At 36.4% G+C, this 20509-nt stretch overlaps 1 protein-coding gene across 1 annotated transcript in view; it reads right to left on the reverse strand.

Moving 5' to 3' along the window:
* Window positions 1–373: 373 nt before the first annotated feature.
* ZNF569 (zinc finger protein 569) overlaps window positions 374–20509 on the reverse strand; it is a 53381-nt gene continuing 33245 nt past the window's right edge. The window contains 3 exon segments of the mRNA XM_008588087.1: window positions 374–3688; window positions 8902–8997; window positions 9777–9903. Coding sequence (XP_008586309.1) covers window positions 1818–3688; window positions 8902–8997; window positions 9777–9903 — 2094 coding nt within the window. The 3' untranslated portion in view covers window positions 374–1817.

A 20509-nucleotide genomic window follows, 5' to 3' on the forward strand; every position in this document is an offset into this window, starting at 1 on the left:
ATTATCTCCCAAATTAAATAATTATTTTGTTTCTTCACTGCTTTCAACTAGGGGAAGAACTTGTGTATTTTTTTAAACTTGTGTTTAAGATAAAATTATCTTAAAATTTTAAAGTTGGCATCAAATAAATGCCATATGTACTCCCAATTAATTTATGAAGAGAGAGTAAACAAAATAATACTTTGGCTTTTCTTGTATATAGTGAAGAGAATTTTCTATAAACTTTGAAGATCAAGAATAAGAATCCATTTAAAAATTCTATTAACCCAGGTTTCTCTCACCCATTTAATTCCTATTTTAGAAAAATTAGGAAAATAAAGGCAAGAAACAATTTTTTAAAACCCCACATAATTAATTCTGACAATCAGATTTGTTACCACTTTCATATTTGCTTTCATTCTTTTATTAAAGACATATTACTGATAAATATAATAACTCCCACCAAACCTTTCCAACATCCCGAGTCTTACATGGATCCATGATCAATACACAATACTGTTCTTTGCACCATTTTATTGTACAAATGTCATAGCATGTTTCATCATGTATTTTGCTTTTTTCTCTCAATATTGTATATTGTGATCTATCCATGTAACTATAAGTGAATTTTGTATCTTCTTAGTACTGTATAGTATTCTATCATAGAAATAATGACATCATATTGATCTATTCCTCTATTGATAGAAACGTTATATCCAATTTAGGCAATACAAACCATGATGTAGTAAATATAGTGACATATATCTCTTTGTGCATATAAGTGGGTGCCTCTGAGGCCAATACACCAAAATAGAATGGATTACTCCATGTTTATGTGTTTTTAAGGAAATCCTGCTACTCTAAAGTAAAATATATTCTATTTTATTTTCATCATAGTTTTAGAATTTTGTTTTTTATATCTGGTCTTCAATCTATTTGGATTTTATTTTTCTATGTAGTATAGAGAGCTACCATTGTTTGCTCATATGAATCTTTGATTTATTGAATAGTCCATCCTTTCCCCAGTGATTTCAGTAGCACTACCATACACAAAACTCCCATATCTTCTCGGATTTGTATATTGATACTTAGTTTTTTTCAACTGATTCATTCATTTATTCACTCAATAACACTGTTTAAATGACAACAGCTTTAAATAAAGTCTATGATGACATCTAGTAGAGTGTCTTCTCTATTTATTTTGTCAAATTTGTTTGAGCTATTTGTGGTCCTTTACCTTCCTGTATAGAATTTTTGAATCAGTTTGTGAATGAAATTCCTTAAAATATAACTAATGCTGTAAACTTTGAGTGGGAAGTACACTGAAGTTAGAGATTTGGGAGAGAGCTTACAGTTTTACATTGTCAAGGCTTTTCAGACATAATGTCATTTCTCTCCATTTTCAGGTGTTCTTTTGTGCCTTTCATCATGTTTTATAACTTTATATATGTCATAATACATAGTTGCTTATTTTAGATATTTTCTACCCACACATTTTTTAATTTACTATTTCTCATATAAAAGGTTATTTTTATATTTCCTTTTTCTTCCCAATGTTCGTTTTCTTGTTTAGTATATTGGCTAGGAACCAGTATTATGTATTATGTTCATGTGCTGATAGCAGATATCTTGTTTCAGATTTTAATGAGAATGCTGATTAAATATTATCAATGAATAAGTGTCTGGTGATGGTTTTTGATAATTAGCTTTTTCATTATACAATTTGTCACCTTGGTAAGAATTCTCTAATGTTTCAGAAATTTGTGACTTCTTCAGAAGGCTTTCCCACACACCTAGTTTTCTACTCTAGAACCGATCACGTAATATGCAATGAAGTGTTAATTTCTTCTGAAGGCTTTCTCATATTCACAGTATCCATAGGGTTTCTAATGAGTATGAATTCTCTGGTGTCTAACAAGGTGTGACTTTTGGCTGAAAGCCTTGCCACATTCATTGCAGTGATAGGGCTTCTCGCCTGTATGTTTTCTCATATGCAAAGTAAGAGACGAGATTTGAGAGAAGGCTTTTCCACATTTACTACAGTCAAAGGGTTTCTCACCTGTATGACCTCGTATATGTATAGTAAGGGATGAGCTCTGGGAGAAGGCTTTTCCACATTTATTACATTCATAAGGCTTCTCACCTGTATGACCTCTCATGTGCACAATGAGGGAAGTTCTTTGAGAGAAGGCTTTTCCACACTCATTACATACATAGGGCTTCTCACCTGTGTGACTTCTCATATGCAAATTAAGCAGTGAGCATTGAGAGAAGGCTTTCCCACATTTATCACATTCATAAGGCTTTTCCCCTGTGTGACTTCTCAAATGAAGAGTAAGGGATGCAATCTGAGAGAAGGCTTTACCACATTCATTACAATCATAAGGTTTCTCTCCAGTATGAACTTTCTGATGTGTAATAAAGTTTTGCTTTTGGCTGAAGGCTTTACCACATTCATTACATTCATAGGGTTTCTCTCCAGAATGAATTTTTTCATGAGCAATGAGATTTGATTTCTGACTAAAGGCTTTGCCACATTCCTTACATATATAGGGTTTTTCTCCAGTATGAATTCTCTGGTGTCTAACAAGATTTGACATCTGAATGAAAGCCTTCCCACATTCATTACATTCATAAGGTTTCTCTCTAGTATGAATTTTCTGGTGTGTAATAAAGTTTTTCTTGTGGCTGAAGGCTTTTCTGCATTCATTACATTCATAGGGTTTCTCACCAGTGTGACTTCTCATATGTACAGTAAGGGCTGAGCTTTGAGAAAAGGCTTTTCCACACTCATTACATTCATAAGGTTTCTCACCTGTATGAATTCTCACATGTATAATAAGCATGGAAAACTGAGAGAAGGCTTTTCCACATTTATCACATTTATAAGGTTTTTCTCCTGTATGACTTCTCATATGAAGAGCAAGGGATGCAATACGAGGGAAGGCTTTACCACATTCGTTACATGCATAAGGTTTCTCCCCAGTATGAACTTTCTGATGTGCCATGAGGCTTTGCTTCTGGCTGAATGCTTTTCCACACTCATTACATTCATAAGGTTTCTCTCCAGTATGAATTTTTTCGTGATCAATGAGATTTGATTTCTGGCTGAAGGATTTCCCACATTCTTTACATGCATAGGGTTTCTCTCCAGTATGAATTCTTTGATGTCTAATGAGATTTGACATTTTAATGAAATCTTTCCCACATTCATTACATTCATAAGACTGCTCCCTACTGTGAATTTTATGATGTTTAATGAGTTTTTCTTCGTGGCTGAAGGCTTTTCTGCATTTATCACATTCATAGAGTGTCTCTCCAGTATGAATTCTCAGGTGTCTGATGAGGTCCAATGTTTGACTGAAGACTTTTCCACAATGATTACATTTAAAGGGAGTTACTACAAGATGGGAAGAGCTAGTGCCATATGATTTTACAGGTTCATTAAATTCACAATGTTCCTTTCTTATAAAGCATTTCTCATTATTACAACAGTAAAAATTATGTTCTAAACACTTTCCAAATAAGTCATATTCATAGAGATTGTGTCCAGAAGGAACAAAATCTGAGTTTAGAGGAAATACATTTGCAAATTGCTTATGACATTCATTGACTTTTTCTTCAGTTAGTGTTTTCTTACATTTATCTTCAACTTGTCCCCAAAATTTGTCCTGGTTTTTTTGATGCTCATCAATTCTCCATATCTCTCCTAAAACAGATTGCAAATAAATATTATTTGTGAACTTTTTCCAATATTGTAACATCAAGACAATTTCAAAATATCTGTTATTATGGGATTAAGCCCAGTCTCCCATTATTAAACAAATTTCAAATGCATATACTCCCACTTCCTAAATTTTGAGATGGAAATTCTAGGAAAAGAAATATAAGTAGGGGCAGATATTTATTAATACAAACAGCTTTGATCATTTTAAATGGAATCCAAAAGAAAACAGACAAACTGCTAGATAGAAAAAAGGGAGATGCAGAATGTACAAATGAAGAAGAAATAATAATAGAGAAAAAACAAAAATAGGAAGTTAAAAAATCGTAAAGCCATTTTGCAGAATTCCATTGAAACAATTTTTTTTTTGTCTTTTTCGTGACCGGTAAGGGGATCGCAACCCTTGGCTTGGTGTCACTCACACCGTGCCCAGCCAGTGAGCGCACTGGCCATTCCTATATAGGATCTGAACCCGCGGCGGGAGCGTCGCTGTACTCCCAGCAGCCAGTGAGCGCACTGGCCATTCCTATATAGGATCCGAACCCGCGGCGGGAGCGTCGCTGTACTCCCAGCGCTGCACTGTCCCGAGTGTGCCGCGGGGCCGGCCTGAAACAATTTTTTATAAACTGTTTGACATGAATACTTTTCTGGAAAATTTAAATTACCAAAACTGACTCTAGAAGATATAGAGAACTTATATGGACCAATTTCCATGAAATGAACAGAAAAATATGAAAAGCAACTAGCTAAAAACATAATGAAAAGAAAAGTCCGAGAGAGATTGACATGGAAATTCTAACAAACATTTAAGGGACAATTCTCATGTTGTGCAAAACGTACAAAAGGAAAATAAAAAAGATTAATTCCCAATTTTTTTGTGTGTGAAACAAACATAATATTAATACTAAAGCCTGACAAAGATGAAACACCAAAAAAGCAAACTATACACCTATTTCATTCATAAAAACCAATGTAAAAATTCTAAGTAAAATATCAAAATGAATCGGAAGAAAAAAATAATGTAAATTATACCACATTAAATGTAAAATATACCATAACTCAGTGGATTGTTTCCAGGAATATAAGTATGTTTCAATATTAGAAAGTCTATTAGTATAAGCAAATATATATTAATAGGTCAAAAGTAAAAAGCCACGTAATCATTTCCACCAATACTAAAAACATGATAAAATTCAACATCAATTTTCCATTTTTAAAAAAAGCCTTTATAAAATGGAAATAGACAGACATTAAATTGAGAAAAAGTCCACTATACGACAAACACTAGCACTGTACTTAATAGGAAAAGTACAGAAGCATTCACATTAAAGTCAGGAATAAGAAAAAAGTAGTATCGCCACTATTATGGTAGTACAGTGTAGTATGATTAAATAAGAGAAATAAATCAGAGGTACACTATTTGGAAAGGAAAGGTTAAATTAACATTACTTGTCAGCAATAAAACTGCTTACCTGAAAAATTATTATAAAAAGTAAGAAATTCTCTGAATTCACTATATACAAATTTATGTTCAGTTTCAATAACCTTCAGATATACAAACAACTATTTAGAAAATATAATAGAAGAAAAATCCACATTTATAATGGCAACAAAAAAATATTAAAAATTAGGAAAAAAATGAATAAGTAATGTCTAAAAACCATAAAAGACAATTTTAAAATGAACACACAGACTTGAAGAAATGGGAAGGTGTTATGAGTTGAATTGTATTACCTCCACAAATATATTTTAAAGCCCTAATTCCTAGTACCTCAGAATGTGGCCTTATTTGGAAATAGGGTCATTAAAGATGTAATTAGTTAAGATGAGGTCATACAGAATAAGGAAAGCCCATACTCCAATATGACTGGTATTTGTATAAAAAGAATGCTACGTGAAGAGACAGGGACATGGAGAAAATACCACATGAAGATGGAGACCCAGATTGAAGTTATGCTACCACAATCAAGGAATGTCTGGGACTACCAGAAGCTGAAAGAGGTGAGAAAGGATCTGTCCCTGACAGGTTTCAGAGGGAGCATGGCCCTGCTGACACCTTGATTCTTGATTGTGAACTTTCAGCCTTCAGAACTGAGAATAAATTTCTGTTATTTTAAGTCACCTGTTTATTGTACTTTGTTTTCACACCAAGACAAAAGGCATAATACATTCTTGCAAAAGAACATTCAACAGCATAAAGATGACATTATTCACAAGTTAATCTATAAATTTAAAGTGGTTTCAAGAATAGTGTTTGAGGGCCGGCCCGGTGGCGCACTGCTACAGTGCGCCGCTTGGGAGTGTGGCGGCGCTCCCGCCGAGGGTTCGGATCCCACATACAGACCGGTTCCTGCTCACTGGCTGAGCGAGGTGCGGGTGCAACACCGAGGGTTGCGATCCCGTTGCCGGTCCCGGTCCGGTACGGGCGTGACACTGAGGGTTGTGATCCGTTGCCGGACACGAAAAAAGACAAAAAAAAAAAAGAATAGTGTTTGAAAATACTTGTAATAGCTCAAAGGAAAATGTTACTAGGGGGCGTGACACTGAGGGTTGTGATCCGTTGCCGGACACGAAAAAAGACAAAAAAAAAAAGAATAGTGTTTGAAAATACATGTAATAGCTCAAAGGAAAATGTTACTAGGGGTTGCCACCATAGAGGAGAAATGGAAGTAGAAAATTTACTTTTCAACGCATATCCTCTTTTGCTTAAAAAATTTTATACTGTTAGCATATGCTATAAATTCAAAAAAGTAAGTAAATAAAATTGTTCCGAGCACTGTAGTAATCAATAAAATAAGAACAAATAATGGGAAGGTAAAAATTGGATGAAAGAATTGGAACATAAAACTGGAGAAGCCCATCTAGGTTGATTGGATAAGGAGCAAATATAGTAAGCACAGAGGAATTAAAAAACAGTGAGAAGTTGAGGTTAAATATGATATAATAAATACATGAGTATATCTCTGATTCCACCCCAAACTGTACTAATATGAGATAAATAAAAAGTAACAAAGACAAAGACCACAAGAGACAACAATGGATGAAAGATGTAAAGATAATTTTAGCAGATGGAAAGATGATATGGGACTACTACCTGACAGAAGAATTGAGAAAGCTGAAATCCAAGTGCCTGCAGAGGAAGATGTCAAAAAGCAAAACCTGTTATCACATAACTAAAGAAAGGCTCAGGGATTAGAAAAATCTTGTACCATGGAAGGTGGTAATGAATGGAGGGGCTAAAAACAATAGGACTGATGAGAAGTCTATATGGCAAACAGATGCCTGCATTATACAGCAAGATACCTATCACTCCTCTACTCTGGCGAAGAGGGGAGATTACTCTCTGATTCTGAAGAAATGGGACAGAGAGGCTCTAGAGTCAGGGACACCATGTAAAAGAATACAGTGGGAAAAAAAAGTGGCTCAAACATAGGAATAATAAGTGAAAGTCTGTATATTGAAGGGTGAGATTCAGTTCCTTGTTGCTGCTTACTTCCAATGGAAATATGAAAAAATTTCCCCCCTCTCTGCCAGACTGAGAATGAAATGAAGGAAAAACTTCTGTGAAGCTATCCTGTAAGCAGGTAAATTTAGGGACTTGATTATAGGCTATAAATGTATAAAATAAGTCAGAATACTAAGCTCTTGGGTCACCTCAGTTACAGGAAAAAAGATAAGCATAATTAAGCAAAAGATATTGAAGGAGAAGGTAAGATCAGGTCATCAGGGTATTATCCAAGCAGAAGTAAAAGAGAATTCCAAGGCGATACCAAAATATCAAATGTGACAGAAAAGACTCCCTGGTTTAAGATAGTGGGATAAAAAGTCTCTGATACCTTTTCTTCTCTATAGACAGAATGAAAAGTCATTGATTGTTCAATGATCCAAGGATGTAGCTATAACCCCAATTATAATAAATGAGTTACTGTTGACAAATACAGTGAAGACTGGAACAGGGAGGAAGGATAGCAAGAGAAGAACAGCTGTTCATGGTGACCTTGGGTAGAGCAAGAAGTTGACAGTGTCAAAATAGATATCTAGCTTGAAGGTCAAAATTAATTAACCAGGGCTTAGAACATTCAAATTTGGGAATGTAAACTGGTTACAGGAGACTTAATATCCTAATATATATCAGTGAAGCCAGGACTGAACAAGGAAACATTACAACATACTATCTGTTTAAGAGGAAGTCTGTTGGGGTAAAGGTGTAAGATTCAAAGTTAGGTATTCTTACAGAGGGTAAGACTAAAGACTTGCACCTGCAGTTCCTTTTTGGATAAGAAGAAATAAAGCCTAAATATATACATACAACCATGTACAATAAAGGGCTTCAGTATGAAGTAGAGATGCATTTCTACAGATTGAGGGTTGGCAAACTTTTTCTTAAAGTGTCAGACAGTAAATATTTTGGGCTTTGTGGGCCACTATAGTCTTTGTCATAACTATTCAACTTTGCCATTATAAAGGGAAAGCAGTTATAGGCAAGACATAAAGGATTGGGTGTGGCTGTGTTCCAGTAAAACTAATTTACAAAAACAAGTGGCTAGCCTACAGGGCATAGTTTGCTGACCCTGTTCTAGACTGGAGCACTTCTTTTCCTTCCCCAACACTATCTTTCTTAAAATAGCATGTTTAGGGCCAGCCCGTGGCACACTCAGGAGAGTGCAGCGCTGGGAGCGCAGCGACACTCCCGCCGTGGGTTCGAATCCTATATAGAACTGGCCAGTGCGCTCACTGGCTGAGCGCGGTGCGGGAGACACCACACCAAGGGTTGTGATCCACTTACCGGTCACAAAAAAGATAAAAAAAAAAAGCATGTTTAAATAGCATTTTTAATAGCATTTCTTAAAAAACTATCCTCAGTCAAAAGGAGATGGAGCTATAATCAGATCTATAAAATATTATTACAAGAGAAAAAAGAAAAGATACATGATATAAAGAAAGCAGACAAAAATACAATCAAAAAATTTATGACACATGGATAATAATCTTGAATAAGTTCTGAGGAAAGAAGGTAAGAATGGTATCTAAAAATGACAGCTTAGGTTTATGAAGAGTTTACACCAATTGTCACTACAAAAGTCTATGGGCTTTAGAAAAATATATTTGAAGAACATTTCAGAGGGATCAACTACTCATTGATTAACCATTTATAGGGTCCTGACCCCTCCTCACCTGTCTGGTTACTTCCCACTAACCTGGACAGTGTCTCCTTAATACTTCTTCCTCCACTACCCATGGTTCTTCTTCTTGCTCCAACTTGAAAATCACATCAGGTTTAGTGAGTGGATAGCCTGCCAAAGGGAAGTGACACAGATTTGGGCATACGTACTAGGAACAGAGAACCATCCCTGCCTTTCGTTTGTCACGACAGGTCCTATGGTCATTTATGAATTATGTTGACTTCCCCTTTGGATTTCTTGAGAGGAAGAGGTTTGCTGAACACCGGGAACTTCCTTACTTCTGTCCCAAGGACGGTTTTTAGGTTTGTTCTACACTGGAGTGGAAAGAGACATCGCCCCAATTTGGCCACAGGAAGCATTTTTGTCCATGCGCTTCGTCGACTTGAATCACATTCACTTTATGGTCACGTTTGCTCTGGCAGCCATTCCCCCCTTAACCCACTCACTTTGCCACCAACCCACTCTTCTTTCTTTTCTTTTCTTTTCTTTTTTTTCTAAAAAGATGACCGGTAAGGGGATCTTTACCCTTGACTTGGTGTCGTCAGCACCACGCTCAGCCAGTGAGCGAACTGGCCATCCCTATATGGGATCCGAACCCGGGGCCTTGGTGTTATCAGCACCGCACTCTACCGAGTGAGCCACGGGCCGGCCCGAAACCAGGCTTTCTGAATGACAAGAAATTGTGGCTTCTGGGGGTGCTGCCCCATGAAACATAACCAAGGATGACCTTTTTCTTTGAAAGCTGCAGCATGGACATTCACATGAACAGAGGCATCTCAAGGCCAAACTCATCCTAACGTTTAAAAGTTCTATACATTTCAGAAATACTGGGGGGTGGGGGGAAGGTACCTTTTTTCCAGAATTTAAATTATACAGTAAACTACTCTTACCCACTGTGATTAAGTTGTTATAGTTTTCTAGCATCACATTCCGATACAGGTTCTTCTGAGTGGGATCCAATTGCTTCCATTCCTCCTGGGTGAAGTCAACAGCTACATCTTTGAATGTCACTGTTCCCTGTAACAACACACTCCTACTCAATCTGAAGTCATCCATCTTAGGTGATATAGATAAACATACTGAAACTTGTTCTGACATAACTCAGAAGTAAGACATTATATAAAAAAAAAACTTTACCTGGTTTTATTATTTTCTAAAAAAATAAATAAACCATCTGTTAGCAATATCCTGTCAGTTTCTGTTCATTCACTGATTTAGCAGGTATGTTTCTTTAATACTACCATGATTTAAAGAAATCTCGGGAACCAATTTATACAGTGTAAAAGTAATGAAAAAAATAAAACTCTACTCAAGTAAGTTGGTACAAGACCTCACTAGATATGAAAGGCAGGAAAAACTATAAGAAGGATTTTAACAGAAGCAAAAGCAAGTAGAGAATAATAGACAAAATTTGAAGTATAGCAGGACATCCAATTGGAAATATACATTGATTTAGTAGTTGGATAGAGAGATCAGGAGAAATCTATGGTGGAAATGAGGATTTACTGGCCATCAGCCCATAGTATATCTGCAGCCATGAAAATGGGATCTGATTGCTCAAAGAGCTTACATATATTGAAAGAAGAGGGCTACAGACAGAATCCTACATATAACAAAGAAAGAAAGGATGCTCAAATAAAGATTTATTTTTTAATGGTTAGAATTAGAATTATAACCAAAACTATGAGAAAATAGTATAAAGAAAGCTTTAGAATGAGTTTCAGAAATGAGAAGCTGGTGAAAAATTCCTGAAAGCAATGTGATTTGAATACAGAAATCTAATGTACCCTTCCTAGTTCAAAATGAAATGCCCTAACCTAGAGAATATGAATATAAGAAAAATCTTCAACAGCACTAGAAAAAAGGGGAGCAATCCTTATGTCCTACCTTTTAAGGAATTTCTACCGGAGATGGGGTACAACAGAAAGAAGTTTCCAATAGCTAACTTACAATTAATGGTTCTAAGCACTTACTTCTAGATACTAAGAGATCCTATGAACATGAACATCCACTAACACTAAGGGTTCAGAGAAAGCTGTGGGACTGATGGAAAATCATCTGTTGAAATCCTTTCTTGCTAAGATCATGACATTTGAAATAAATGTGTTCAAGAAGCTAAAGGAAAAGAGTCAGGGCAAAAAAACCTCTGAAATCCAAGGGGTTCTAGGATTTTTCCCTTACGTGGGAGGAAGAGCAAAATAAGCTTGGGTAAAGCAGTTGGTGAAGTAGGGCTGAGGAGAAAATGATGTGGAAAAGCTGGCCCTAGTATAAAGGTTTCACCAATCACAGTGAACAACAGAGCAAATAAAATGCATTCTTGTTGGTAACTGCCTCAGCCTGAAATTTTCCCTCAGAAAGTTTTATTTTCCTCAGAAAGTCCGATCATTAAACAAATAAATTTTCAAAACCAACACCACAGAAAATCAAAATTGTACACAGCTCAAAAATGAGAGAATCCAAAAAGAAATCATTAAAATAAATTTGAGGAAAATAAGTAAAATAACTTAGTAAATGGGAAAGCAGAAATAATCTTAAAATTAGAAATACAGAACTTTATACATAAATCTTCATTTTTTTTTTTTTTTGTCTTTTTTCATGTCCAGCAACGGATCGCAACCCTCAGTGTCGCGCCCGTACTGGACCGGGACCAGCAACGGGATCGCAACTCTCGGTGCTGCGTCTGCACCTCGCTCAGCCAGTGAGCGGGAACCGGTCTGTATGTGGGATCCGAACCCTCGGCGGGAGCGCCGCTGCACTCCCAAGCGGCGCACTGTAGCAGTGCGCCAACGGGCCGGCCCAAAAGTTGACATTTTAAGAGACAAATGTTTAATAAGTTTAATGAAGAAAAATAAACATCTAAAATTAGGAACTGTTTTAAAAGTTTACATTTAAATTTATATATTTTTTCAATGATATCCGTGGTTGAAATTTTTAAAATTGCAATTAAATGAATAATTGAAAAGAAAACATAAAACCAACACTGACCCCCAAAAAAGGAATCCTAAAGAGTGCAATATTGTAGCACATACTGTTATTCTTTCACTCTTTATTTTTCTTCCTGTCTTCCCAATTTTCAGCCAGGCACATGGCCTGCTGAAATAGGTAAGTTTATGACAAAGTTCTAGACAGTGAAATGAAAAGTATTGCATGCAACTACTGGTAAGTGGGCTTAAAGGAACAAATTATACCATTTCTCCCTGGCTTTCTTCTCCCTATTGACTGGTAAGTAAATGTAATGGCTAGGGCAAATATAGCCATTTGGGATAATGAGGTAGAAGCCAACTATTCAGAATGGCAGAGCAATGAAGTAGGAATTTGGTTCTCTGCCCTTTGGAGCTATAAGACCAGCCCTGGTCTACTGGCACCTGAACTTTAATATGAGAGAAAAATAAATTTCTGTCTTATTTAAGCAAATGCTATCTGGGATTTCTATTTCAGGAAGTAAACTATGATATTAACAGATAAAAATGCCCATGACAGAGAAAGAACATTTCAAAGTACTGCCTTGCAGCAAGCCATGAAGTTATGCTGCTCAGATCCCCTTTAAGAGAATCTGCTATGAGAAGTATAGTTGGTGAACAGAATCCAGCTGCTCATCCTTTGGTTCTGCTACTGAATTCATGCTGAGGCCACGTTACCTTAATACTGCTCCCAACCAAAGACTGAGCACGGTGAGGGTATTAGAGTCTGAACTATTTCTACCCGTTATGGTTTTCCTCTAACAGGAAAGCTTTGGTCAGCAACTCCCCATTGACCTGGATGAGATTTCTCACAGCTGCACAATGGTTGGCAGGAGAAAGAATCAGTAACTTGAAGATAGATCAATAGAAATTATGCAATCTGAAGAAGAAAAATGCATGAAGAAAAATGAATATAGACTCAAAGAAATGTGGGACAACAATAAGAGTGTCAAAATATGCATGATTTAAGTACCAGAAAGAGAGGAGAGAGAAAAAAGGACAGAAAATTATTCAACTAAATAATGGCTGAAAATGTCCTAAATTTGACAAAGAACACTAATATACATATCTAGGAAGCTCAATGAACTCCAAGCAGAATAAATGCAATGAGGTACAAACCTGGACCCATCATAGTCAAAATGTTGAAAGTAAAGAGAGAGAAAATCTTGAAAGCAGCAAGAAAAAACAATTCATGATGTTGAACACAACCATAATAAAATTAACAGCTGACTTCTCATTAGAAACAATGGAAGCCAAATGGCAACAAGACAATATATTCAAAGTCTTCTAAGAAAAAAATATCAACAAAGAATCCTATATTTAGTTATTTTTCAAAAATGAAGGTGATTACGCTACATGAAAGAAGCCAGACATGAAAGGTCATATATTTTATTATTCTACTTATATGAAATATTCAGAATAGGTAATATATTTAGAATGGGAAAATTCATCTGAAAGAACATTTACAAAAAATCCACAGCAAATATCATACTTATTGGTGAGTCACTGAAAATATAACCCCGGAGGTCAAGAATGAAACAAAAATGATAGCTACACCACATCTATTCAATGTCATACTGAATGTTTAGCAACTGAAATAAAGCAAGGGAAAGAAAGGAACATGAGGATTTGAACCGAAAAAAGAAAACCTTATTTTAAATGACATACTTGTAAGCATAAACATTCCAAAAGAAAAAAAAAATCTATAGGCAAACTACTAAACTTCATAAATGAATTTAGTAACGTCTTCAAATTCAAGGTCAATATAAAAAAATCCAGAGTTCCATTTGTTTCGATTTTAAAAATCCAAAAGATTAAAAATTAAAAGATACCATTTACAATAGCCTCAAAAAAATCATCAAATTCCTAGGAGTAAATCTATAAAAGATATGCAATTGGAAGACTCAATATTATAGAAGTGAGTATTCCCTAAATAGGTTATTCTACAAATTCAATGTAATTTAAATCAAAATCTCAGGAGTTTTAATTGTAGAAATAGACTAATTCTAAAACTTATAAGGAAATGTAAATAGCCACAAGAAAATAGCTACGGTAATGCTGAAGAAGAACAAAGGATTTGCACTATCAGATATCAAGATTTATTGTAAAGATACAGTAATTAAGATAGAATGGTACTGATACAAGGAAAGAAAAAGAATATAAAGTCCAGGAATATATAGATTAACATGAATTGTCTTGAAAACACAATATAGAGGGAAAAAAGTGAGTTGCAGAACTGTAAGTCCATTATACTCTCAGTTATCCAAAAATTCAAAACAGAGTAATATTATATAAGCTTTATACATGCATGGTAAAAATATAAAAACATGGACTCTATGGCTATATATGACATTTACAAGACTGACTGTCTCTGGGGAGAGAGTATCTATAATATTCTAATTATTTTATTCTAAAAAAATCCTGAAGCAAAAATGACAAAATCCTAAGTTATATTAATTCTGGATATTGGACATATGGCTGTTTATTACCTTGACCCTCTCTCTTTCTAGTTTTTAAAATAATAAAGAAAAAGAGAAAGATAAGAGGAAATAAAATAGTAAAATGGAGCGCAGGGAGAAGGAAGGGAAGAGTAGAAAAAAAAGAAAAAGGAAGAAGTAGCTCTTTATTAATTATATTTTTGTGTGTTCTCACTGACTTTCAATTTTATTCTGGCCAATTCCTTCTTTCTGTTTTTCCTATGTTTATTTTCTCACTGTTTCTACTTTCTAGAGATGTATATTTGTTCATTTACTTTCATTCTTTTATGTTTATTATCATATTATTACTATCAAGCCTACAGACTTTCTTCTGAGCACTGCTTTATATCCCTTAGCTTCTGACAATGTAATATCCAATTAACATTATTTTTATATGTTGTATAATATAAATTTTTATGTCCCTTCTGAACTGAAGTGCTTATACGAGTTCAAATTTTCTGATGTGAAAGAGTTTTTCTTTTTTAATCTTTTATTAGTACCATATTTAATTGCACCATGGAAACATCACATGTATAGTTTTCACTTTTGAAATTTATTGACTTTTATTAAGGTCTAATATGTAGTCAGTTTTTCAGTTTATTTCAGGTCTCAATAAAGGGTACTAATTGTTTCCAGGGTATAAGTTATGTTAATCAATTAGCTCTATCAAATTATTATTGGTAGTTATGTTTATTTTTTGTCTACTTTATCTGGGCTAAGAGAGATAAATGAAAGTCTTCTATTAATATGTTTCTTCTTATTTTTCACAATGTTACTTATAGTGAATTTTGGTGCAAGTTTATTTGGTACAGAAATAGTCCTATTTATCTGTGTCATCTACTGCATCCGTCATCATTTTAAAACACCATTCTTTTTATTTGTTTAAAACTTATTGTCATCATGGGCCGGCCTGGTGGCGCACTGCTACAGTGCGCTGCTTGGGAGTGTGGGGGCGCTCCCGCCAAGGGTTCGGATCCCACATACAGACCGGTTCCCGCTCACTGGCTGAGCGAGGTGCGGGCGCAGCACCGAGGGTTGCGATCCCGTTGCTGGTCCCGGTCTGGTACGGGCGTGACACTGAGGGTTGCGATCCATTGCCGGACACGAAAAAAAAGACAAAAAGAAAAAAAAAACTTATTGTCATGAATTCTGTTTTATCTGATACTAACACAGAGACCCTTCTTTATTTTTTTAACTGTCTGATATAGCTTTGCTTAGACAATGATTAAAACTTTTCTGAGTCAAGGATTTCCCATCTGATAAATGACAGTGTTGAAATAAGTATTATTTTACACTCCCTTTTAATATTTAATCATTCTCAATAGAAAAGGGAATAGCTCAAACATGAGATTCTTTAAAGAACCCTAGATTCTTAGATAGATTTTGCTTTTCCAATTATCATACATTTATTTACTACCTACAATAGAGTCTGTAATTTGCCTCTGGTGGTTCACTATTTCTAGGAAATACTACCAGTTCCATATTAGGTTTTTGAGTATTAATATGATATAAAGCAATTTCTGCTGTAAACTCTCTTATCTTGGTTAATGGTGTCACTCACCACCTTTTTCCAAAAATGGAACTGTGGCAGTAAGTTTTGATTCTTACCTCTTCTTTAACACCTAGATACAACATGTCAATAACTTCTTTTGATTTGGTATCAGCAACACCTCCTAAATCTCAACTCTTCTATTTCCACTGTATATTAAAAGAGTGAAACAGTAAGGGTAAGTTATTGAACTTTTTTTTGGTAGCTCACAGGCTATTTTAGTGTCTTGTGTATGTGAGGCTTTTCATTATGAATACTAATTGCCACTGAAAAACATGAGAAAATTATTCTCATTTGAGCCCTGGAGGTATGGTTTTTTCTTCAATAATAAGTTGCTGAGTTACTAGAATGTGCCTAGCACTGGTTTAGATACTAAGGATAGCAGTAAGAAAGACAGTGTTCGGGTCCTCTTGGAGTTTACATTCTACTTTGGAGATACAGAAATGAAAACATAAGTACATAAGTAAATAAGTGAGATAAAATATAATAGTGATGAATTAAGAAAATACAATGAGGTAATGGGTTACAGGGTGACTGGGAAACTCTACTTTGAATGTGGTAATTGAAGAAGACTTTGAGGAGGCAGCTGAGACCTGAATGATGAGAAGGAATCAGTTATATAAATATCTAGAAAAGGAGCACTTAATGGCACATTCAAAGTCACTAAGGCAGAGATAAACTTGGTCTGTTTAAAAGGGGGAAACAAGTTAGAGTGGCTGAAACATAGTGAATGGGAGATAGTATAGCAAAAGATAATGGTGAAGACATAGGCAGAAGGCATATCATGAAGAGTTTTGTAAAGGACATTATTCCATATGTAATGGGAAGCCATTAAATAGTTTTAAACATGGAAGTTAATGCCTTAGGCTTTAAATTATCTCTTTGTTTATTCTATGGAAAATGGACTATAGTTGGCCAGAATTGGATGCAGGGAGATTAGTAGGTAATCAGGAAGTTCTAGGTAAGTGATGATGTGACCTGGGTTACAAGATCCATGGAAATGTTGACCAGTGATCAGATTTGAGATATGATTAAACTTTTATAAACTGGACTAATTTGATGGTTAACAAAAAAAATCATCTTATTTGCATTTCATGAGTGCAGCTTAGGCCTCACAGGACAGTGGTTGAGAACATCAGCTCCGCAGTCATACTGCTTGGACTGAATCCTGATTCTACTACAACCTTTACCTATAACCTTGAGCAAGCTTCTTAATCCTTTTGAGCTTGTTTCCTCCACTCATGAAAAAAAAATGGAAATAATAAAAGTACTCACCTCTTAAAATCCTTATGAGGATAACACTCATAAACAAGGTAATCCATGTAAAATTTTGAAAAAAAACATATTAGTTATATTATTATGGGAAACTTTTATTGGTTACTCTTAATTTTTTCAATTGGAAATTTCTTTTTAAAGCCTGTATGCAGTTTTCTATTGAATTTTATGCTAATTATTGGCTTATATATATGTATTTAAATACTAGATTGGACTGGCCATATGTATTACTAAAATTGTTGCCAAGTTGTGCCAATTTACTTTATTTATGGTGATTGTATCAAAAAGGAGGATGTAATTTTCATGTACTCAAATTTAGTTGAATTTATACTTGATCATCTATGAGATCATATTATGTTAAAAGGGCAAGCTAGGGCCAGCCCGGTGGCGCACTGGAGAGTGCGCCACTTGGGAGTGTGGCGGTGCTCCCGCCAAGGGTTCGGATCCCATGTGGAGACCGGTTCCCGCTCACTGGCTGAGCGCAGTGCGGGCGCAACACCGAGGGTTGCGATCCCGTTACCGGTCAGTAAAAAAGACAAAAAGGAAAAAAAAAAAAGGGCAAGCTAGTGAGTATAGAAATTATACACAATAAGGTTATCTTGGAGCAACTGGGAACTCTCAGACACTGTTAGAGTGTAATTTTGGACAACCACTTGGGAAACCTCTTTAGTGGTATCAATAAAAGCTGACCTGACAGCTTCTGGTCAAGATGGTGGAATAGATGGTCCCCAGCGTCACTCTCTCCCACAAATCAACCAATTTACAACTATAAAAAAGCAACGACAGCCAAGCGGGGGCCTCTAGAGCTCAGGGGAAGAGAAGGAGAGACCTATGGAGTGCATGAAGGCAGGAGAAGCCATAATGAGAGAAAGAAAAAACCACTTTAACTGTTTTGAGCCCCAGCCATGTCCAGGCTGGAGATACTGAGTGCAAGGAGCAGGAGCCATCAAAAGCCACAGCTGTGCCCTTTGGATGAAATTGCTTGCAGGGAGCAGGGGAGAAAAGGGGCCATGGCAGCCCCTAGGCCAGCAAGACCACTGATAGGGTTCCCATGGACTCACATAGGAGCGAGGAGCCACAACGACTGAAGAAAAGGAGATACTCAGAGGCCAGTAAGTTGCATGACCCATCCCATGGGAAGTGTTTGCAGCACAGGTGGTGGGGGAGATGGGCCAATGGGGAGAACACTGGGCACAGCAAGGACAGCTGATCTGTAACTCAATGAGTGAAGGAGCACTCAGAGGAGACTGGTCAGGAATACAGAATTGCATGGGTACAGTTTGATGAAAAGATTCAGGCCAGACCAGAGTTTCTACAGAACCCAGGTGCATCAGATCTCTTGAGAGAAGTACCTATAAAGTCAACCATTAAAACCTTAGCTGCACAAAAAGCTTTCCTTAGGGAATCAGCAGCAAAGCAGCAACTTAGCTCAACCATAGAGCTCAAGTACTGGTCCCCACAGGAAGTTCCCCCATTTTAGAAGTAAGCAAAGGACAACAAATCAGTTCCAGTGCAGAGTTTAAATGGTGGGAACAGCAAATAATCCAACACAGAAATGAAAGAAAAAACAAAGTACCCGCAACCAGAGACAAAGTTTGATATTAATTAGCAAAGGTCTCATTTCACCAAAGAACACCTATAACACCTAGCAGGACCGGAAGTCCCCTGGGCTACCAAGCCAGAAAGGGGGAAGGGCCAGGCACCTCAGCAATGCCCCCTGACACCCACAACCAATCCCAAGGGTGGGGGGCCTCGGGCCTCAGCCAGCCTCATGCGACCACTGAGCTGCTGCAGGAAGCGCACCAGGCACTCGCGACCTGGGGCAGTGGGGGACCGAGGGCCTAGGCCACACCTCACTCTGACACCCACAGCCAGCCCAGCACAGCCACCAAGCCGCTGCAGGAAGCGCCTCGGGCTCTCCCAAGTCTGGGTAGTGAGGGGCCTCCGGCTTCAGCCATGCCTCCCTGACATCCATAGCCAGCCCAGTGGCAACCACCAAGCTGTAGCAAGAAGGGCTCTGGTTCTCGAGTTGGGATGGTGGGGGGCAAGGCATTTTGCCATACCCCCCGACATCTGCACCCCAACCAGCAATGACCAAGCCAGTGCTGGAAGGCCCCCAGTCTCCCCTGCGGGAATGAGGGGGGTGCCACAGGCCTCAACCCTGCCCCTTCTTCTTCCTTATTCTTCCATCCCATTTCCTTCCCCTTTCCCTTCTCCACATCCCTCCCAACTGCTCCACAACAACATCCTAGAATGTAAAAAATAATAGTAATAAAATTACATTTAAAAAAAAAACTTAAAAGTTAAATAAATAAATAAAAGCTGACCTTATGATAACCTATGACCCAGCAATTCTTCTTTTGGTACATATCCAAAGGAATGTGTACATATGTGCAAAAACAAAAAAAAGACATATACAAGAAAGTTCATAATAACAATATTTGTAATTGATCCCCAATGAAAACTAACTGTCCACCAACAATAGTATGTATAAATAAAATTGTAGTTTTTTCACATAATTGAATAATATACAGCAATGAGATTAACCCAACTACAACTAGATGTATCAATTTATGATGGATGACTCTGACAAACATAGTATTAAACAAAAAAAGCCAGATACAGAGTCCATAGATTACATAAAGTTAAAAATAGGCAGAAATAATCTTTGGTGAAAGAAGTTGAATAGTGGTTACCCTTGGGGTAGGGTAATGACTAGGAAGGTGCAGAAAGGGTCTTCTTGGGTGCTAAAGTAATATTCTATTTCTTGATCTACTGCTTCTGCTGGTTACAAAGGTGTGTCCATTTTGAAAATTAATTGAGTATCCCTGAAGAAGAAACTAGAGATATAGACAACCTGGTGGATAAGAAACCATGGTCAAAGAAGATATATCTCAGTATAGTAAAGCTTGGAGCTTAGGGTAAAAAGGCATTAGAGTGAGGTAGTTCAATTATCTGAAAGAGAAAGATTCCAAAGGAAGATCCTAAAGGAAGTATGAAGAAAAAGGATTAGGTTCTGAAGAAAAGGAACTATCTTTGAACAAGATGCAGACTATCACTTATTCTAAGACTAAATAAAGAAGAAGTAAGGAGCCATGGACTCAATTCATTAAAACCACAAATATTCATAAAAAACCATGTGCACTAGGCATTGTTCTACAGGCTGGAGATATAGCAGTAAACAAAGTAAAACACACTCCTTGCTCACATTTTAGTGCACTAACATTATAAGAATTTACCAGAAACAATTACTTTAGACTGTGGCTCAATCAGCAGCAAATGTTAATTGAAAAAGATAATTACCAAAAAAAAAAAAAAAAAAAAAAAAAAAAAAGAAAATTACCAAGGGTCATTTGAAAAAC

Source organism: Galeopterus variegatus, unplaced genomic scaffold (genome assembly GCF_000696425.1).
Source record: "Galeopterus variegatus unplaced genomic scaffold, G_variegatus-3.0.2 Scaffold4671, whole genome shotgun sequence".
NCBI lineage: Eukaryota > Metazoa > Chordata > Mammalia > Dermoptera > Cynocephalidae > Galeopterus > Galeopterus variegatus.